Genomic DNA, 23,811 nt, shown 5'->3' with positions numbered 1-23,811 from the left:
AGAGACAACAAGACTAGTTAACCAACACCTGTAATGATGTATTAGAGACAACAAGACTAGTTAACCAACAACTGTAATGATGTATTAGAGACAACAAGACTAGTTAACCAACACCTGTAATGATGTATTAGAGACAACAAGACTAGTTAACCAACACCTGTAATGATGTATTAGAGACAACAAGACTAGTTAACCAACAACTGTAATGATGTATTAGAGAGACAACAAGACTAGTTAACCAACAACTGTAATGATGTATTAGAGAGACAACAAGACTAGTTAACCAACACCTGTAATGATGTATTAGAGAGACAACAAGACTAGTTAACCAACACCTGTAATGATGTAGTAGAGAGACAACAAGACTAGTTAACCAACAACTGTAATGATGTATTAGAGAGACAACAAGACTAGTTAACCAACAACTGTAATGATGTATTAGAGAGACAACAAGACTAGTTAACCAACACCTGTAATGATGTATTAGAGAGACAACAAGACTAGTTAACCAACACCTGTAATGATGTATTAGAGAGACAACAAGACTAGTTAACCAACACCTGTAATGATGTATTAGAGAGACAACAAGACTAGTTAACCAACACCTGTAATGATGTATTAGAGAGACAACAAGACTAGTTAACCAACACCTGTAATGATGTATTAGAGAGACAACAAGACTAGTTAACCAACAACTGTAATGATGTATTAGAGAGAAAACAAGACTAGTTAACCAACACCTGTAATGATGTATTAGAGAGACAACAAGACTAGTTAACCAACACCTGTAATGATGTATTAGAGAGACAACAAGACTAGTTAACCAACAACTGTAATGATGTATTAGAGATACAACAAGACTAGTTAACCAACACCTGTAATGATGTATTAGAGACAACAAGACTAGTTAACCAACAACTGTAATGATGTATTAGAGAGACAACAAGACTAGTTAACCAACACCTGTAATGATGTATTAGAGAGACAACAAGACTAGTTAACCAACAACTGTAATGATGTATTAGAGAGACAACAAGACTAGTTAACCAACAACTGTAATGATGTATTAGAGAGACAACAAGACTAGTTAACCAACAACTGTAATGATGTGTTAGAGACAACAAGACTAGTTAACCAACACCTGTAATGATGTATTAGAGACAACAAGACTAGTTAACCAACAACTGTAATGATGTATTAGAGAGACAACAAGACTAGTTAACCAACAACTGTAATGATGTATTAGAGACAACAAGACTAGTTAACCAACAACTGTAATGATGTATTAGAGAGACAACAAGACTAGTTAACCAACAACTGTAATGATGTATTAGAGAGACAACAAGACTAGTTAACCAACAACTGTAATGATGTATTAGAGAGACAACAAGACTAGTTAACCAACACCTGTAATGATGTATTAGAGACAACCAGACTAGTTAACCAACACCTGTAATGATGTATTAGAGAGACAACAAGACTAGTTAACCAACAACTGTAATGATGTATTAGAGAGACAACAAGACTAGTTAACCAACAACTGTAATGATGTATTAGAGAGACAACAAGACTAGTTAACCAACAACTGTAATGATGTATTAGAGAGACAACAAGACTAGTTAACCAACAACTGTAATGATGTATTAGAGAGACAACAAGACTAGTTAACCAACAACTGTAATGATGTATTAGATACAACAAGACTAGTTAACCAACAACTGTAATGATGTATTAGAGAGACAACAAGACTAGTTAACCAACACCTGTAATGATGTATTAGAGAGACAACAAGACTAGTTAACCAACAACTGTAATGATGTATTAGAGAGACAACAAGACTAGTTAACCAACAACTGTAATGATGTATTAGAGACAACAAGACTAGTTAACCAACAACTGTAATGATGTATTAGAGACAACAAGACTAGTTAACCAACAACTGTAATGATGTATTAGAGACAACAAGACTAGTTAACCAACAACTGTAATGATGTATTAGAGAGACAACAAGACTAGTTAACCAACAACTGTAATGATGTATTAGAGACAACAAGACTAGTTAACCAACAACTGTAATGATGTATTAGAGAGACACCAAGACTAGTTAACCAACAACTGTAATGATGTATCAGAGAGACAACAAGACTAGTTAACCAACAACTGTAATGATGTATTAGAGAGACAACAAGACTAGTTAACCAACAACTGTAATGATGTATTAGAGACAACAAGACTAGTTAACCAACAACTGTAATGATGTATTAGAGAGACAACAAGACTAGTTAACCAACACCTGTAATGATGTATTAGAGAGACAACAAGACTAGTTAACCAACATCTGTAATGATGTATTAGAGAGACAACAAGACTAGTTAACCAACACCTGTAATGATGTATTAGAGACAACAAGACTAGTTAACCAACAACTGTAATGATGTATTAGAGACAACAAGACTAGTTAACCAACACCTGTAATGATGTATTAGAGAGACAACAAGACTAGTTAACCAACAACTGTAATGATGTATTAGAGACAACAAGACTAGTTAACCAACACCTGTAATGATGTATTAGAGACAACAAGACTAGTTAACCAACACCTGTAATGATGTATTAGAGACAACAAGACTAGTTAACCAACAACTGTAATGATGTATTAGAGAGACAACAAGACTAGTTAACCAACACCTGTAATGATGTATTAGAGAGACAACAAGACTAGTTAACCAACAACTGTAATGATGTATTAGAGAGACAACAAGACTAGTTAACCAACACCTGTAATGATGTATTAGAGAGACAACAAGACTAGTTAACCAACAACTGTAATGATGTATTAGAGAGACAACAAGACTAGTTAACCAACAACTGTAATGATGTATTAGAGAGACAACAAGACTAGTTAACCAACAACTGTAATGATGTATTAGAGAGACAACAAGACTAGTTAACCAACAACTGTAATGATGTATTAGAGAGACAACAAGACTAGTTAACCAACAACTGTAATGATGTATTAGAGAGACAACAAGACTAGTTAACCAACAACTGTAATGATGTATTAGAGAGACAACAAGACTAGTTAACCAACAACTGTAATGATGTATTAGAGACAACAAGACTAGTTAACCAACAACTGTAATGATGTATTAGAGAGACAACAAGACTAGTTAACCAACAACTGTAATGATGTATTAGAGAGACAACAAGACTAGTTAACCAACAACTGTAATGATGTATTAGAGAGACAACAAGACTAGTTAACCAACAACTGTAATGATGTATTAGAGAGACAACAAGACTAGTTAACCAACAACTGTAGTGATGTATTAGAGAGACAACAAGACTAGTTAACCAACAACTGTAATGATGTATTAGAGACAACAAGACTAGTTAACCAACAACTGTAATGATGTATTAGAGAGACAACAAGACTAGTTAACCAACAACTGTAATGATGTATTAGAGAGACAACAAGACTAGTTAACCAACAACTGTAATGATGTATTAGAGAGACAACAAGACTAGTTAACCAACAACTGTAATGATGTATTAGAGAGACAACAAGACTAGTTAACCAACAACTGTAATGATGTATTAGAGAGACAACAAGACTAGTTAACCAACACCTGTAATGATGTATTAGAGAGACAACAAGACTAGTTAACCAACACCTGTAATGATGTATTAGAGAGACAACAAGACTAGTTAACCAACACCTGTAATGATGTATTAGAGAGACAACAAGACTAGTTAACCAACACCTGTAATGATGTATTAGAGAGACAACAAGACTAGTTAACCAACACCTGTAATGATGTATTAGAGACAACCAGACTAGTTAACCAACACCTGTAATGATGTATTAGAGAGACAACAAGACTAGTTAACCAACAACTGTAATGATGTATTAGAGAGACAACAAGACTAGTTAACCAACAACTGTAATGATGTATTAGAGAGACAACAAGACTAGTTAACCAACAACTGTAATGATGTATTAGAGAGACAACAAGACTAGTTAACCAACAACTGTAATGATGTATTAGAGAGACAACAAGACTAGTTAACCAACAACTGTAATGATGTATTAGATACAACAAGACTAGTTAACCAACAACTGTAATGATGTATTAGAGAGACAACAAGACTAGTTAACCAACAACTGTAATGATGTATTAGAGAGACACCAAGACTAGTTAACCAACAACTGTAATGATGTATCAGAGAGACAACAAGACTAGTTAACCAACAACTGTAATGATGTATTAGAGAGACAACAAGACTAGTTAACCAACAACTGTAATGATGTATTAGAGACAACAAGACTAGTTAACCAACAACTGTAATGATGTATTAGAGAGACAACAAGACTAGTTAACCAACACCTGTAATGATGTATTAGAGAGACAACAAGACTAGTTAACCAACATCTGTAATGATGTATTAGAGAGACAACAAGACTAGTTAACCAACACCTGTAATGATGTATTAGAGACAACAAGACTAGTTAACCAACAACTGTAATGATGTATTAGAGACAACAAGACTAGTTAACCAACACCTGTAATGATGTATTAGAGAGACAACAAGACTAGTTAACCAACAACTGTAATGATGTATTAGAGACAACAAGACTAGTTAACCAACACCTGTAATGATGTATTAGAGACAACAAGACTAGTTAACCAACACCTGTAATGATGTATTAGAGACAACAAGACTAGTTAACCAACAACTGTAATGATGTATTAGAGAGACAACAAGACTAGTTAACCAACACCTGTAATGATGTATTAGAGAGACAACAAGACTAGTTAACCAACAACTGTAATGATGTATTAGAGAGACAACAAGACTAGTTAACCAACACCTGTAATGATGTATTAGAGAGACAACAAGACTAGTTAACCAACAACTGTAATGATGTATTAGAGAGACAACAAGACTAGTTAACCAACAACTGTAATGATGTATTAGAGAGACAACAAGACTAGTTAACCAACAACTGTAATGATGTATTAGAGAGACAACAAGACTAGTTAACCAACAACTGTAATGATGTATTAGAGAGACAACAAGACTAGTTAACCAACAACTGTAATGATGTATTAGAGAGACAACAAGACTAGTTAACCAACAACTGTAATGATGTATTAGAGAGACAACAAGACTAGTTAACCAACAACTGTAATGATGTATTAGAGACAACAAGACTAGTTAACCAACAACTGTAATGATGTATTAGAGAGACAACAAGACTAGTTAACCAACAACTGTAATGATGTATTAGAGAGACAACAAGACTAGTTAACCAACAACTGTAATGATGTATTAGAGAGACAACAAGACTAGTTAACCAACAACTGTAATGATGTATTAGAGAGACAACAAGACTAGTTAACCAACAACTGTAGTGATGTATTAGAGAGACAACAAGACTAGTTAACCAACAACTGTAATGATGTATTAGAGACAACAAGACTAGTTAACCAACAACTGTAATGATGTATTAGAGAGACAACAAGACTAGTTAACCAACAACTGTAATGATGTATTAGAGAGACAACAAGACTAGTTAACCAACAACTGTAATGATGTATTAGAGAGACAACAAGACTAGTTAACCAACAACTGTAATGATGTATTAGAGAGACAACAAGACTAGTTAACCAACAACTGTAATGATGTATTAGAGAGACAACAAGACTAGTTAACCAACAACTGTAATGATGTATTAGAGAGACAACAAGACTAGTTAACCAACACCTGTAATGATGTATTAGAGAGACAACAAGACTAGTTAACCAACACCTGTAATGATGTATTAGAGAGACAACAAGACTAGTTAACCAACACCTGTAATGATGTATTAGAGAGACAACAAGACTAGTTAACCAACACCTGTAATGATGTATTAGAGAGACAACAAGACTAGTTAACCAACACCTGTAATGATGTATTAGAGACAACCAGACTAGTTAACCAACACCTGTAATGATGTATTAGAGAGACAACAAGACTAGTTAACCAACAACTGTAATGATGTATTAGAGAGACAACAAGACTAGTTAACCAACAACTGTAATGATGTATTAGAGAGACAACAAGACTAGTTAACCAACAACTGTAATGATGTATTAGAGAGACAACAAGACTAGTTAACCAACAACTGTAATGATGTATTAGAGAGACAACAAGATTAGTTAACCAACAACTGTAATGATGTATTAGATACAACAAGACTAGTTAACCAACAACTGTAATGATGTATTAGAGAGACAACAAGACTAGTTAACCAACACCTGTAATGATGTATTAGAGACAACAAGACTAGTTAACCAACAACTGTAATGATGTATTAGAGAGACAACAAGACTAGTTAACCAACAACTGTAATGATGTATTAGAGAGACAACAAGACTAGTTAACCAACAACTGTAATGATGTATTAGATACAACAAGACTAGTTAACCAACAACTGTAATGATGTATTAGAGAGACAACAAGACTAGTTAACCAACAACTGTAATGATGTATTAGAGAGACACCAAGACTAGTTAACCAACAACTGTAATGATGTATCAGAGAGACAACAAGACTAGTTAACCAACAACTGTAATGATGTATTAGAGAGACAACAAGACTAGTTAACCAACAACTGTAATGATGTATTAGAGACAACAAGACTAGTTAACCAACAACTGTAATGATGTATTAGAGAGACAACAAGACTAGTTAACCAACACCTGTAATGATGTATTAGAGAGACAACAAGACTAGTTAACCAACATCTGTAATGATGTATTAGAGAGACAACAAGACTAGTTAACCAACACCTGTAATGATGTATTAGAGACAACAAGACTAGTTAACCAACAACTGTAATGATGTATTAGAGACAACAAGACTAGTTAACCAACACCTGTAATGATGTATTAGAGAGACAACAAGACTAGTTAACCAACAACTGTAATGATGTATTAGAGACAACAAGACTAGTTAACCAACACCTGTAATGATGTATTAGAGACAACAAGACTAGTTAACCAACACCTGTAATGATGTATTAGAGACAACAAGACTAGTTAACCAACAACTGTAATGATGTATTAGAGAGACAACAAGACTAGTTAACCAACACCTGTAATGATGTATTAGAGAGACAACAAGACTAGTTAACCAACAACTGTAATGATGTATTAGAGAGACAACAAGACTAGTTAACCAACACCTGTAATGATGTATTAGAGAGACAACAAGACTAGTTAACCAACAACTGTAATGATGTATTAGAGAGACAACAAGACTAGTTAACCAACAACTGTAATGATGTATTAGAGAGACAACAAGACTAGTTAACCAACAACTGTAATGATGTATTAGAGAGACAACAAGACTAGTTAACCAACAACTGTAATGATGTATTAGAGAGACAACAAGACTAGTTAACCAACAACTGTAATGATGTATTAGAGAGACAACAAGACTAGTTAACCAACAACTGTAATGATGTATTAGAGACAACAAGACTAGTTAACCAACAACTGTAATGATGTATTAGAGACAACAACACTAGTTAACCAACAACTGTAATGATGTATTAGAGAGACAACAAGACTAGTTAACCAACAACTGTAATGATGTATTAGAGACAACAAGACTAGTTAACCAACAACTGTAATGATGTATTAGAGAGACAACAAGACTAGTTAACCAACAACTGTAATGATGTATTAGAGAGACAACAAGACTAGTTAACCAACAACTGTAATGATGTATTAGAGAGACAACAAGACTAGTTAACCAACAACTGTAATGATGTATTAGAGACAACAAGACTAGTTAACCAACAACTGTAATGATGTATTAGAGACAACAAGACTAGTTAACCAACAACTGTAATGATGTATTAGAGAGACAACAAGACTAGTTAACCAACAACTGTAATGATGTATTAGAGAGACAACAAGACTAGTTAACCAACAACTGTAATGATGTATTAGAGAGACAACAAGACTAGTTAACCAACACCTGTAATGATGTATTAGAGAGACAACAAGACTAGTTAACCAACAACTGTAATGATGTATTAGAGAGACAACAAGACTAGTTAACCAACAACTGTAATGATGTATTAGAGAGACACCAAGACTAGTTAACCAACAACTGTAATGATGTATCAGAGAGACAACAAGACTAGTTAACCAACAACTGTAATGATGTATTAGAGAGACAACAAGACTAGTTAACCAACAACTGTAATGATGTATTAGAGACAACAAGACTAGTTAACCAACAACTGTAATGATGTATTAGAGAGACAACAAGACTAGTTAACCAACACCTGTAATGATGTATTAGAGAGACAACAAGACTAGTTAACCAACATCTGTAATGATGTATTAGAGACAACAAGACTAGTTAACCAACAACTGTAATGATGTATTAGAGACAACAAGACTAGTTAACCAACACCTGTAATGATGTATTAGAGAGACAACAAGACTAGTTAACCAACACCTGTAATGATGTATTAGAGACAACAAGACTAGTTAACCAACAACTGTAATGATGTATTAGAGACAACAAGACTAGTTAACCAACACCTGTAATGATGTATTAGAGACAACAAGACTAGTTAACCAACACCTGTAATGATGTATTAGAGACAACAAGACTAGTTAACCAACAACTGTAATGATGTATTAGAGAGACAACAAGACTAGTTAACCAACAACTGTAATGATGTATTAGAGAGACAACAAGACTAGTTAACCAACACCTGTAATGATGTATTAGAGAGACAACAAGACTAGTTAACCAACACCTGTAATGATGTAGTAGAGAGACAACAAGACTAGTTAACCAACAACTGTAATGATGTATTAGAGAGACAACAAGACTAGTTAACCAACAACTGTAATGATGTATTAGAGAGACAACAAGACTAGTTAACCAACACCTGTAATGATGTATTAGAGAGACAACAAGACTAGTTAACCAACACCTGTAATGATGTATTAGAGAGACAACAAGACTAGTTAACCAACACCTGTAATGATGTATTAGAGAGACAACAAGACTAGTTAACCAACACCTGTAATGATGTATTAGAGAGACAACAAGACTAGTTAACCAACACCTGTAATGATGTATTAGAGAGACAACAAGACTAGTTAACCAACAACTGTAATGATGTATTAGAGAGAAAACAAGACTAGTTAACCAACACCTGTAATGATGTATTAGAGAGACAACAAGACTAGTTAACCAACACCTGTAATGATGTATTAGAGAGACAACAAGACTAGTTAACCAACAACTGTAATGATGTATTAGAGATACAACAAGACTAGTTAACCAACACCTGTAATGATGTATTAGAGACAACAAGACTAGTTAACCAACAACTGTAATGATGTATTAGAGAGACAACAAGACTAGTTAACCAACACCTGTAATGATGTATTAGAGAGACAACAAGACTAGTTAACCAACAACTGTAATGATGTATTAGAGAGACAACAAGACTAGTTAACCAACAACTGTAATGATGTATTAGAGAGACAACAAGACTAGTTAACCAACAACTGTAATGATGTGTTAGAGACAACAAGACTAGTTAACCAACACCTGTAATGATGTATTAGAGACAACAAGACTAGTTAACCAACAACTGTAATGATGTATTAGAGAGACAACAAGACTAGTTAACCAACAACTGTAATGATGTATTAGAGACAACAAGACTAGTTAACCAACAACTGTAATGATGTATTAGAGAGACAACAAGACTAGTTAACCAACAACTGTAATGATGTATTAGAGAGACAACAAGACTAGTTAACCAACAACTGTAATGATGTATTAGAGAGACAACAAGACTAGTTAACCAACACCTGTAATGATGTATTAGAGAGACAACAAGACTAGTTAACCAACAACTGTAATGATGTATTAGAGACAACAAGACTAGTTAACCAACACCTGTAATGATGTATTAGAGAGACAACAAGACTAGTTAACCAACATCTGTAATGATGTATTAGAGAGACAACAAGACTAGTTAACCAACAACTGTAATGATGTATTAGAGACAACAAGACTAGTTAACCAACACCTGTAATGATGTATTAGAGAGACAACAAGACTAGTTAACCAACAACTGTAATGATGTATTAGAGACAACAAGACTAGTTAACCAACACCTGTAATGATGTATTAGAGAGACAAGACTAGTTAACCAACAACTGTAATGATGTATTAGAGAGACAACAAGACTAGTTAACCAACAACTGTAATGATGTATTAGAGAGACAACAAGACTAGTTAACCAACACCTGTAATGATGTATTAGAGAGACAACAAGACTAGTTAACCAACAACTGTAATGATGTATTAGAGACAACAAGACTAGTTAACCAACACCTGTAATGATGTATTAGAGACAACAAGACTAGTTAACCAACAACTGTAATGATGTATTAGAGACAACAAGACTAGTTAACCAACAACTGTAATGATGTATTAGAGACAACAAGACTAGTTAACCAACACCTGTAATGATGTATTAGAGAGACAACAAGACTAGTTAACCAACAACTGTAATGATGTATTAGAGACAACAAGACTAGTTAACCAACAACTGTAATGATGTATTAGAGAGACAACAAGACTAGTTAACCAACACCTGTAATGATGTATTAGAGAGACAACAAGACTAGTTAACCAACAACTGTAATGATGTATTAGAGAGACAACAAGACTAGTTAACCAACAACTGTAATGATGTATTAGAGAGACAACAAGACTAGTTAACCAACACCTGTAATGATGTATTAGAGACAACAAGACTAGTTAACCAACAACTGTAATGATGTATTAGAGAGACAACAAGACTAGTTAACCAACAACTGTAATGATGTATTAGAGAGACAACAAGACTAGTTAACCAACAACTGTAATGATGTATTAGAGAGACAACAAGACTAGTTAACCAACACCTGTAATGATGTATTAGAGAGACAACCAGACTAGTTAACCAACAGCTGTAATGATGTATTAGAGACAACAAGACTAGTTAACCAACAACTGTAATGATGTATTAGAGAGACAACAAGACTAGTTAACCAACAACTGTAATGATGTATTAGAGAGACAACAAGACTAGTTAACCAACAACTGTAATGATGTATTAGAGAGACAACAAGACTAGTTAACCAACAACTGTAATGATGTATTAGAGAGACAACAAGACTAGTTAACCAACAACTGTAATGATGTATTAGAGAGACAACAAGACTAGTTAACCAACAACTGTAATGATGCATTAGAGACAACAAGACTAGTTAACCAACAACTGTAATGATGTATTAGAGACAACAAGACTAGTTAACCAACACCTGTAATGATGTATTAGAGAGACAACAAGACTAGTTAACCAACAACTTTAATGATGTATTAGAGACAACAAGACTAGTTAACCAACAACTGTAATGATGTATTAGAGACAACAAGACTAGTTAACCAACAACTGTAATGATGTATTAGAGACAACAAGACTAGTTAACCAACACCTGTAATGATGTATTAGAGAGACAACAAGACTAGTTAACCAACAACTGTAATGATGTATTAGAGACAACAAGACTAGTTAACCAACAACTGTAATGATGTATTAGAGAGACAACAAGACTAGTTAACCAACACCTGTAATGATGTATTAGAGAGACAACAAGACTAGTTAACCAACAACTGTAATGATGTATTAGAGAGACAACAAGACTAGTTAACCAACAACTGTAATGATGTATTAGAGAGACAACAAGACTAGTTAACCAACACCTGTAATGATGTATTAGAGACAACAAGACTAGTTAACCAACAACTGTAATGATGTATTAGAGAGACAACAAGACTAGTTAACCAACAACTGTAATGATGTATTAGAGAGACAACAAGACTAGTTAACCAACAACTGTAATGATGTATTAGAGAGACAACAAGACTAGTTAACCAACACCTGTAATGATGTATTAGAGAGACAACCAGACTAGTTAACCAACAGCTGTAATGATGTATTAGAGACAACAAGACTAGTTAACCAACAACTGTAATGATGTATTAGAGAGACAACAAGACTAGTTAACCAACAACTGTAATGATGTATTAGAGAGACAACAAGACTAGTTAACCAACAACTGTAATGATGTATTAGAGAGACAACAAGACTAGTTAACCAACAACTGTAATGATGTATTAGAGAGACAACAAGACTAGTTAACCAACAACTGTAATGATGTATTAGAGAGACAACAAGACTAGTTAACCAACAACTGTAATGATGCATTAGAGACAACAAGACTAGTTAACCAACAACTGTAATGATGTATTAGAGACAACAAGACTAGTTAACCAACACCTGTAATGATGTATTAGAGAGACAACAAGACTAGTTAACCAACAACTTTAATGATGTATTAGAGACAACAAGACTAGTTAACCAACAACTGTAATGATGTATTAGAGAGACAACAAGACTAGTTAACCAACAACTGTAATGATGTATTAGAGACAACAAGACTAGTTAACCAACACCTGTAATGATGTATTAGAGAGACAACAAGACTAGTTAACCAACAACTTTAATGATGTATTAGAGACAACAAGACTAGTTAACCAACACCTGTAATGATGTATTAGAGACAACAAGACTAGTTAACCAACAACTGTAATGATGTATTAGAGACAACAAGACTAGTTAACCAACAACTGTAATGATGTATTAGAGACAACAAGACTAGTTAACCAACACCTGTAATGATGTATTAGAGAGACAACACGACTAGTTAACCAACAACTGTAATGATGTATTAGAGAGACAACAAGACTAGTTAACCAACAACTGTAATGATGTATTAGAGAGACAACAAGACTAGTTAACCAACACCTGTAATGATGTATTAGAGAGACAACAAGACTAGTTAACCAACAACTGTAATGATGTATTAGAGAGACAACAAGACTAGTTAACCAACAACTGTAATGATGTATTAGAGAGACAACAAGACTAGTTAACCAACACCTGTAATGATGTATTAGAGACAACAAGACTAGTTAACCAACAACTGTAATGATGTATTAGAGAGACAACAAGACTAGTTAACCAACAACTGTAATGATGTATTAGAGAGACAACAAGACTAGTTAACCAACAACTGTAATGATGTATTAGAGAGACAACAAGACTAGTTAACCAACACCTGTAATGATGTATTAGAGAGACAACCAGACTAGTTAACCAACAGCTGTAATGATGTATTAGAGACAACAAGACTAGTTAACCAACAACTGTAATGATGTATTAGAGAGACAACAAGACTAGTTAACCAACAACTGTAATGATGTATTAGAGAGACAACAAGACTAGTTAACCAACAACTGTAATGATGTATTAGAGAGACAACAAGACTAGTTAACCAACAACTGTAATGATGTATTAGAGAGACAACAAGACTAGTTAACCAACAACTGTAATGATGTATTAGAGAGACAACAAGACTAGTTAACCAACAACTGTAATGATGCATTAGAGACAACAAGACTAGTTAACCAACAACTGTAATGATGTATTAGAGACAACAAGACTAGTTAACCAACACCTGTAATGATGTATTAGAGAGACAACAAGACTAGTTAACCAACAACTTTAATGATGTATTAGAGACAACAAGACTAGTTAACCAACAACTGTAATGATGTATTAGAGAGACAACAAGACTAGTTAACCAACAACTGTAATGATGTATTAGAGAGACAACAAGACTAGTTAACCAACAACTGTAATGATGTATTAGAGACAACAAGACTAGTTAACCAACAACTGTAATGATGTATTAGAGACAACAAGACTAGTTAACCAACAACTGTAATGATGTATTAGAGACAACAAGACTAGTTAACCAACACCTGTAATTATGTATTAGAGACAAGACTAGTTAACCAACACCTGTAATGATGTATTAGAGACAACAAGACTAGTTAACCAACAACTGTAATGATGTAATAGAGAGACAACAAGACTAGTTAACCAACACCTGTAATGATGTATTAGAGACAACAGGACTAGTTAACCAACACCTGTAATGATGTATTAGAGAGACAACAAGACTAGTTAACCAACAACTGTAATGATGTATTAGAGAGACAACAAGACTAGTTAACCAACAACTGTAATGGTGTATTAGAGACAACAAGACTAGTTAACCAACAACTGTAATGATGTATTAGAGACAACAAGACTAGTTAACCAACACCTGTAATGATGTATTAGAGACAACAAGACTAGTTAACCAACAACTGTAATGATGTATTAGAGAGACAACAAGACTAGTTAACCAACAACTGTAATGATGTATTAGAGAGACAACAAGACTAGTTAACCAACAACTGTAATGATGTATTAGAGACAACAAGACTAGTTAACCAACAACTGTAATGATGTATTAGAGAGACAACAAGACTAGTTAACCAACAACTGTAATGATGTATTAGAGACAACAAGACTAGTTAACCAACAACTGTAATGATGTATTAGAGAGACAACAAGACTAGTTAACCAACAACTGTAATGATGTATTAGAGAGACAACAAGACTAGTTAACCAACAGCTGTAATGATGTATTAGAGACAACAAGACTAGTTAACCAACAACTGTAATGATGTATTAGAGAGACAACAAGACTAGTTAACCAACAACTGTAATGATGTATTAGAGACAACAAGACTAGTTAACCAACAACTGTAATGATGTATTAGAGAGACAACAAGACTAGTTAACCAACAACTGTAATGATGTATTAGAGACAACAAGACTAGTTAACCAACAACTGTAATGATGTATTAGAGACAACAAGACTAGTTAACCAACAACTGTAATGATGTATTAGAGACAACAAGACTAGTTAACCAACAACTGTAATGATGTATTAGAGACAACAAGACTAGTTAACCAACAACTGTAATGATGTATTAGAGAGACAACAAGACTAGTTAACCAACAACTGTAATGATTTATTAGAGACAACAAGACTAGTTAACCAACAACTGTAATGATGTATTAGAGAGACAACAAGACTAGTTAACCAACAACTGTAATGATGTATTAGAGAGACAACAAGACTAGTTAACCAACAACTGTAATGATGTATTAGAGAGACAACAAGACTAGTTAACCAACAACTGTAATGATGTATTAGAGAGACAACAAGACTAGTTAACCAACAACTGTAATGATGTATTAGAGAGACAACAAGACTAGTTAACCAACAACTGTAATGATGTATTAGAGAGACAACAAGACTAGTTAACCAACAACTGTAATGATGTATTAGAGAGACAACAAGACTAGTTAACCAACAACTGTAATGATGTATTAGAGACAACAAGACTAGTTAACCAACAACTGTAATGATGTATTAGAGAGACAACAAGACTAGTTAACCAACAACTGTAATGATGTATTAGAGACAACAAGACTAGTTAACCAACACCTGTAATGATGTATTAGAGAGACAACAAGACTAGTTAACCAACAACTGTAATGATGTATTAGAGACAACAAGACTAGTTAACCAACAACTGTAATGATGTATTAGAGACAACAAGACTAGTTAACCAACAACTGTAATGATGTATTAGAGACAACAAGACTAGTTAACCAACAACTGTAATGATGTATTAGAGAGACAACAAGACTAGTTAACCAACAACTGTAATGATGTATTAGAGACAACAAGACTAGTTAACCAACAACTGTAATGATGTATTAGAGACAACAAGACTAGTTAACCAACAACTGTAATGATGTATTAGAGAGACAACAAGACTAGTTAACCAACACCTGTAATGATGTATTAGAGAGACAACAAGACTAGTTAACCAACACCTGTAATGCTGTATTAGTATCTTAAATAAACATTTGGAGATTAAATATAGTTTAAATGTTTTCAACAATCTAAGTCAACACTGTATCTTCTGGCCCGTAGTTGTGCATGTGTGGGTTTGTTGCCTAACAACCAAACCATCTGAATGGGCCCTAGCCAACGGTACAGTACACTATATATAGGAAGTAAGTTGGGAAGAAATGCTGACCTCAAGCAGCATGGAAAATAACTGATCTTAGCAATACTAAAGCTCTGTCGTGACACACACACACACACACACACACACACACACACACACACACACACACACACACACACACACACACAGTAATACTGTTACGTATCTTGCATTACTCATATCTATATACTGTATTCTATTCTATGCTGCTCTGACATCGCTCATCCATATATTTATATATTCTTAATTCCATTCCTTTACTTTATATTTGTGTGTATTGGTTATATGTTGTGAAATTTGTTAGACTGAACCGTGGGAACTAGAAGCACAAGCGTTTCGCTACGCCCGCATTAATATCTGCTAAACACGTGTATCTGACAAATAAAATTTGATTTGATACAGGGAGTATGAAAGTCAGTCTGTCTGAAATGTTTTTAATGCAATTTGCTGTGTAAGCTCAGCCAATAGGCTACACTAATGTACACACGCACACACACACAAGCGCACAGACGCACACCAGATGTGGACAACCAGATGTCTGCGGTCTAAAGTCTGACTCCCGCCGGTGCTGTCATAAGACATCAGGCGGGTCTCCAGAATCATATTGATCATAAGACATCAGGCGGGTCTACAGAATCATATTGATCATAAGACATCAGGCGGGTCTACAGAATCATATTGATCATAAGACATCAGGCGGGTCTACAGAATCATATTGATCATAAGACATCAGGCGGGTCTACAGAATCATATTGATCATAAGACATCAGGCGGGTCTCCAGAATCATATTGATCATAAGACATCAGGCGGGTCTACAGAATCATATTGATCATAAGACATCAGGCGGGTCTACAGAATCATATTGATCATAAGACATCAGGCGGGTCTCCAGAATCATATTGATCATAAGACATCAGGCGGGTCTACAGAATCATATTGATCATAAGACATCAGGCGGGTCTACAGAATCATATTGATCATAAGACATCAGGCGGGTCTACAGAATCATATTGATCATAAGACATCAGGCGGGTCTACAGAATCATATTGATCATAAGACAATAAGGCGGGTCTACAGAATCATATTGATCATAAGACAATAAGGAGGGTCTACAGAATCATATTGATCATGAGACAAGCGTCGAGGTCCCCGGCTTCTCTCACACACACACACACACACACACACACACACACACACACACACAACGCTGGGTATATTAGCTGGTTAGTACTGTCTCTGTGACGAGATGAAACAACTACTGACAAGAAGGCTGAGAGGAGAGTGTGTATGTGTGTGTGTGTGTGTGTGTGTGTGTGTGTGTGTGTGTGTGTGTGTGTGTGCGCGCGCGCGTGCGTGCGTGCGTGCGTGCGTGTGCGCGTGTGTGTGTGGATTGAGCCAGATAATTAGAGTGTGTCCATATGTGCGTGACTGGGGTGATAATTGTGTGTGTGTGTGTGTGTGTGTGTGTGTGTGTGTGTGTGGTCTCTCTACGGAGAGGAATGTCAGCCTATTGCTCATCAGTGTTCATTAGAAATACCAGCCAGGGAACTCTTCTATCCATCCCTTTCCCCCTCCCTCTCTCCTCTCCCCCTCCCCTCTCCCTCCTCCTTCATCCCCCTTTTCTATTAGAATAATCTCCCCTTTTCCTCCCCCTCATCCCTCTCGCTCTCACTTTACTTTTCCTCTCCTCTCCCCTCTCTCCTCTCCCCCCTCCCCCTCCCCTCTCTCTCCTAAACAAAGCGGTCTCTGTTTGTGGACATCACGTAACAGGGACCCAGCGACCGGAAGAAAAAAGGTAGAATAGAGAGAGAGAAGTCCCTGCAGCATGGCATGCTGGGTAATCCAGCATACATACAAGGGTGTGTGTGTGTGTGTGTGTGTATGTACACTACATGACCAAAAGTATGTGGACACCTGCTCGTCGAACATCTCATTCCAAAATCATGGGCATTAATATGGAGTTGGTCCCCCCTTTGCTGCTATAACAGCCTCCACTCTTTTTTTAGTATTTTATGTAACCTTTATTTAACCTTTATTTAACTGGGCGAGTCAGTTAAGAACAAATTCTTATTTACAATGACGGCCTACACCGTCCAAACCCGGACGACGTTGGGCCAACTGTGCGCCGCCCTATGGGACTCCCAATCACGGCCGGTAGCGATACAGCCTGGAATCGAACCAGGGTGTCTGTAGTGACACCTCTTGCACTGAGATGCAGTGCCTCAGACGGCTCCGTCACTCGGGAGCCCTCTCTTCTGGGAAGGCTTTCCACTAGATGTTGGAACATTGCTGCTGTAACAGCCTCCACTCTTCTGGGAAGGCTTTCCACTAGATGTTGGAACATTGCTGCTGTAACAGCCTCCACTCTTCTGGGAAGGCTTTCCACTAGATGTTGGAACATTGCTGTTGGAACTTGCTTCCTTTCAGCCACAAGAGCATTAGTGAGGTCGGGCACTGATGTTGGGTGATTAGGCCTGGCTCACAGTCGGTGTTGTAATTCATCCCAAAGGTGTTCGATGGGGTTGAGGTCAGGACTCTCTGCAGGCCAGTCAAGTGATTCCACACCGATCTCGACAAACCATTTCTGTATGGACATCACTTTGTCATGTTGAAACAGGAAAAGGCCTTTCCCTAAACTGTTGCCACAAAGTTGGAAGCATAGAATAATCTAGAACGTCATTATATGCTGTAGTGTTAAGATTTGCCTTCACTGGAACTAAGGGACCTAGCCCGAACCATGAAAAAGAGACCCAGACCATTGTTCCTCCTCCACCAAACTTTACAGTTGGCACTGTGCATTCGAGCAGGTAGCGTTCTCCTGGCATCCGCCAAACCCAGATTTGTCCGTCTTAGGTAGAAGTGTTTTTAGGGGTGGTGAGAGTCAGTTTTAGGTAGAAGTGTTTTAGGGGTGGTGAGAGTCAGTTTTAGGTAGTAGTGTTTTTAGGGGTGGTGAGAGTCAGTTTTAGGTAGTAGTGTTTTTAGGGGTGGTGAGGGTCAGTTTAGGTAGTAGTGTTTTAGGGGTGGTGAGGGTCAGTTTTAGGTAGTAGTGTTTTAGGGGTGGTGAGGGTCAGTTTTAGGTAGTAGTGTTTTAGGGGTGGTGAGGGTCAGTTTTAGGTAGTAGTGTTTTAGGGGTGGTGAGGGTCAGTTTTAGGTAGTAGTGTTTTAGGGGTGGTGAGGGTCAGTTTTAGGTAGTAGTGTTTTAGGGGTGGTGAGGATCAGTTTTAGGTAGTAGTGTTTTTAGGGGTGGTGAGGGTCAGTTTTAGGTAGTAGTGTTTTAGGGGTGGTGGGAGTCAGTTTTAGGTAGAAGTGTTTTTAGGGGTGGTGAGGGACAGTTTTAGGTAGTAGTGTTTTTAGGGGTGGTGAGGGTCAGTTTTAGGTAGTAGTGTTTTAGGGGTGGTGGGAGTCAGTTTTAGGTAGAAGTGTTTTAGGGGTGGTGAGGGTCAGTTTTAGGTAGTAGTGTTTTTAGGGGTGGTGAGGGTCAGTTTTAGGTAGTAGTGTTTTTAGGGGTGGTGAGGGTCAGTTTTAGGTAGTAGTGTTTTTAGGGGTGGTGAGGGTCAGGTTTAGGTAGTAGTGTTTTTAGGGGTGGTGAGGGTCAGTTTTAGGTAGTAGTGTTTTAGGGGTGGTGAGGGTCAGGTTTAGGTAGTAGTGTTTTTAGGGGTGGTGGGAGTCAGTTTTAGGTAGAAGTGTTTTAGGGGTGGTGAGAGTCAGTTTTAGGTAGTAGTGTTTTTAGGGGTGGTGAGGGTCAGTTTTAGGTAGTAGTGTTTTAGGGGTGGTGAGGGTCAGTTTTTCAGGACATTTCGTTTTAGGATTTAAGGGCATATGGGTGTGTGTGTGTGTGTGTGTGTGTGTGTGTGTGTGTGTGTGTGTGTGTGTGTGTGTGTGTGTGTGTGTGTGTGTGTGTGTGTGTGTGTGTGTGTGTGTGTGTGCGTGCGTGTGTGTGTGCGTGTGCGTGTGTGTGCGCGCTTGTCTCCTACCTCCAGGTCATCCAGTGAGCGTGCCAGGCTGATGCGTTTGGAGCGGCCGAAGGATCGCCTTCCTGAAGAGCGCTGAGGTAGAGGAGGGAAGCCCTTAGTCAGACCTCTAAACCGACCAACCTAGAGAGGAACACACACAGGTTAACTCTACACACTTCAATACATGGTCCTCTAAACCGACCGGCCTAGAGAGGAACACACACAGGTTAACTCTCCACACTTCAATACATGGTCCTCTAAACCGACCAGCCTAGAGAGAAACACACACAGGTTAACTCTCCACACTTCATTAGATGGTCCTCTAAACCGACCGGCCTAGAGAGGAACACACAAAGGTTAACTCTCCACACTTCAATACATGGTCCTCTAAACCGACCAGCCTAGAGAGGAACACACACAGGTTAACTCTCCACACTTCAATACATGGTCCTCTAAACCGACCGGCCTAGAGAGGAACACACACAGGTTAACTCTCCACACTTCAATACATGGTCCTCTAAACCGACCGGCCTAGAGAGAAACACACAGGTTAACTCTCCACACTTCAATACATGGTCCTCTAAACCGACCGGCCTAGAGAGGAACACACACAGGTTAACTCTCCACACTTCAATACATGGTCCTCTAAACCGACCGGCCTAGAGAGGAACACACAGGTTAACTCTCCACACTTCAATACATGGACCTCTAAACCGACCGGCCTAGAGAGAAACACACAGGTTAACTCTCCACACTTCAATACATGGACCTCTAAACCGACCAGCCTAGAGAGGAACACACACAGGTTAACTCTCCACACTTCAATACATGGTCCTCTAAACCGACCGGCCTAGAGAGGAACACACACAGGTTAACTCTCCACACTTCAATACATGGTCCTCTAAACCGACCAGCCTAGAGAGAAACACACACAGGTTAACTCTCCACACTTCAATACATGGTCCTCTAAACCGACCGGCCTAGAGAGGAACACACACAGGTTAACTCTCCACACTTCAATACATGGTCCTCTAAACCGACCAGCCTAGAGAGGAACACACACAGGTTAACTCTCCACACTTCAATACAAGAAACTCTGTAGTTCAGTTAGTAGAACATGGTCCTCTGTAGTTAGTAGAACATGGTCCTCTGTAGCTCAGTTAGTAGAACATGGTCCTCTATAGTTAGTAGAACATGGTCCTCTGTAGTTCAGTTAGTAGAACATGGTCCTCTGTGGCTCAGTTAGTAGAACATGGTCCTCTGTAGTTAGTAGAACATGGTCCTCTGTAGCTCAGTTAGTAGAACATGGTCCTCTATAGTTAGTAGAACATGGTCCTCTGTAGTTCAGTTAGTAGAACATGGTCCTCTGTAGTTCAGTTAGTAGAACATGGTCCTCTGTAGTTAGTAGAACATGGTCCTCTGTAGTTCAGTTAGTAGAACATGGTCCTCTATAGTTAGTAGAACATGGTCCTCTGTAGTTCAGTTAGTAGAACATGGTCCTCTGTAGTTCAGTTAGTAGAACATGGTCCTCTGTAGTTAGTAGAACATGGTCCTCTGTAGTTCAGTTAGTAGAACATGGTCCTCTGTAGTTAGTAGAACATGGTCCTCTGTAGTTCAGTTAGTAGAACATGGTCCTCTATAGTTAGTAGAACATGGTCCTCTGTAGTTCAGTTAGTAGAACATGGTCCTCTATAGTTAGTAGAACATGGTCCTCTGTAGTTCAGTTAGTAGAACATGGTCCTCTGTAGTTCAGTTAGTAGAACATGGTCCTCTGTAGTTAGTAGAACATGGTCCTCTGTAACTCAGTTAGTAGAACATGGTCCTCTGTAGTTCAGTAAGTAGAACATGGTCCTCTGTAGTTAGTAGAACATGGTCCTCTGTAACTCAGTTAGTAGAACATGGTCCTCTGTAGTTCAGTTAGTAGAACATGGTCCTCTGTAGTTCAGTTAGTAGAACATGGTCCTCTGTAGTTCAGTTAGTAGAACATGGTCCTCTGTAGTTCAGTTAGTAGAACATGGTCCTCTGTAGTTCAGTTAGTAGAACATGGTCCTCTGTAGTTTAGTTAGTAGAACATGGTCCTCTGTAGCTCAGTTAGTAGAACATGGTCCTCTGTAGTTAGTAGAACATTGTCCTCTGTAGTTCAGTTAGTAGAACATGGTCCTCTGTAGTTCAGTTAGTAGAACATGGTCCTCTGTAGTTCAGTTAGTAGAACATGGTCCTCTGTAGTTCAGTTAGTAGAACATGGTCCTCTGTAGTTTAGTTAGTAGAACATGGTCCTCTGTAGCTCAGTTAGTAGAACATGGTCCTCTGTAGTTCAGTTAGTAGAACATGGTCCTCTGTAGTTCAGTTAGTAGAACATGGTCCTCTGTAGCTCAGTTAGTAGAACATGGTCCTCTGTAGTTCAGTTAGTAGAACATGGTCCTCTGTAGTTCAGTTGGTAGAACATGGTCCTCTGTAGCTCAGTTAGTAGAACATGGTCCTCTGTAGTTCAGTTAGTAGAACATGGTCCTCTGTAGTTCAGTTAGTAGAACATGGTCCTCTGTAGCTCAGTTAGTAGAACATGGTCCTCTGTAGCTCAGTTAGTAGAACATGGTCCTCTGTAGTTCAGTTGGTATAACATGGTCCTCTGTAGTTCAGTTAGTAGAACATGGTCCTCTGTAGTTCAGTTAGTAGAACATGGTCCTCTGTAGCTCAGTTAGTAGAACATGGTCCTCTATAGTTAGTAGAACATGGTCCTCTGTAGCTCAGTTAGTAGAACATGGTCCTCTGTAGCTCAGTTAGTAGAACATGGTCCTCTGTAGCTCAGTTAGTAGAACATGGTCCTCTGTAGTTCAGTTAGTAGAACATGGTCCTCTGTAGCTCAGTTAGTAGAACATGGTCCTCTGTAGCTCAGTTAGTAGAACATGGTCCTCTGTAGTTCAGTTGGTATAACATGGTCCTCTGTAGTTCAGTTGGTATAACATGGTCCTCTGTAGTTCAGTTGGTATAACATGGTCCTCTGTAGTTCAGTTAGTAGAACATGGTCCTCTGTAGTTCAGTTAGTAGAACATGGTCCTCTGTAGCTCAGTTAGTAGAACATGGTCCTCTATAGTTAGTAGAACATGGTCCTCTGTAGTTAGTAGAACATGGTCCTCTGTAGTTAGTAGAACATGGTCCTCTGTAGTTCAGTTAGTAGAACATGGTCCTCTGTAGTTCAGTTAGTAGAACATGGTCCTCTGTAGTTCAGTTAGTAGAACATGGTCCTCTGTAGTTCAGTTAGTAGAACATGGTCCTCTGTAGTTCAGTTATTAGAACATGGTCCTCTGTAGTTCAGTTAGTAGAACATGGTCCTCTGTAGTTCAGTTAGTAGAACATGGTCCTCTGTAGTTCAGTTAGTAGAACATGGTCCTCCGTAGTTAGTAGAACATGGTCCTCTGTAGTTAGTAGAACATGGTCCTCTGTAGTTAGTAGAACATGGTCCTCTGTAGTTCAGTTAGTAGAACATGGTCCTCTGTAGTTCAGTTAGTAGAACATGGTCCTCTGTAGTTCAGTTAGTAGAACATGGTCCTCTGTAGTTAGTAGAACATGGTCCTCTGTAGTTCAGTTAGTAGAACATGGTCCTCTATAGTTAGTAGAACATGGTCCTCTGTAGTTCAGTTAGTAGAACATGGTCCTCTGTAGTTCAGTTAGTAGAACATGGTCCTCTGTAGTTAGTAGAACATGGTCCTCTGTAGTTCAGTTAGTAGAACATG

The 23,811-nt window shown here is 37.5% G+C and overlaps 1 protein-coding gene across 1 annotated transcript in view; it reads right to left on the bottom strand.

The window, feature by feature from the left end:
• The window catches only part of rgs12b (regulator of G protein signaling 12b), a 220,825-nt gene that overhangs the window by 129,257 nt on the left and 67,757 nt on the right, over window positions 1-23,811 (bottom strand). The window contains exon 8 of the mRNA XM_071408338.1: window positions 20,102-20,221. Coding sequence (XP_071264439.1) covers window positions 20,102-20,221 — 120 coding nt within the window. The remainder of the gene's footprint in view (window positions 1-20,101; window positions 20,222-23,811) is intronic.

The sequence above is a fragment of the Salvelinus alpinus genome, chromosome 6 (genome assembly GCF_045679555.1).
Source record: "Salvelinus alpinus chromosome 6, SLU_Salpinus.1, whole genome shotgun sequence".
NCBI lineage: Eukaryota > Metazoa > Chordata > Actinopteri > Salmoniformes > Salmonidae > Salvelinus > Salvelinus alpinus.
The sequence above is the reverse complement of the archived record's forward strand: the minus strand, read 5'-3'. Positions and strand labels throughout refer to the sequence as shown.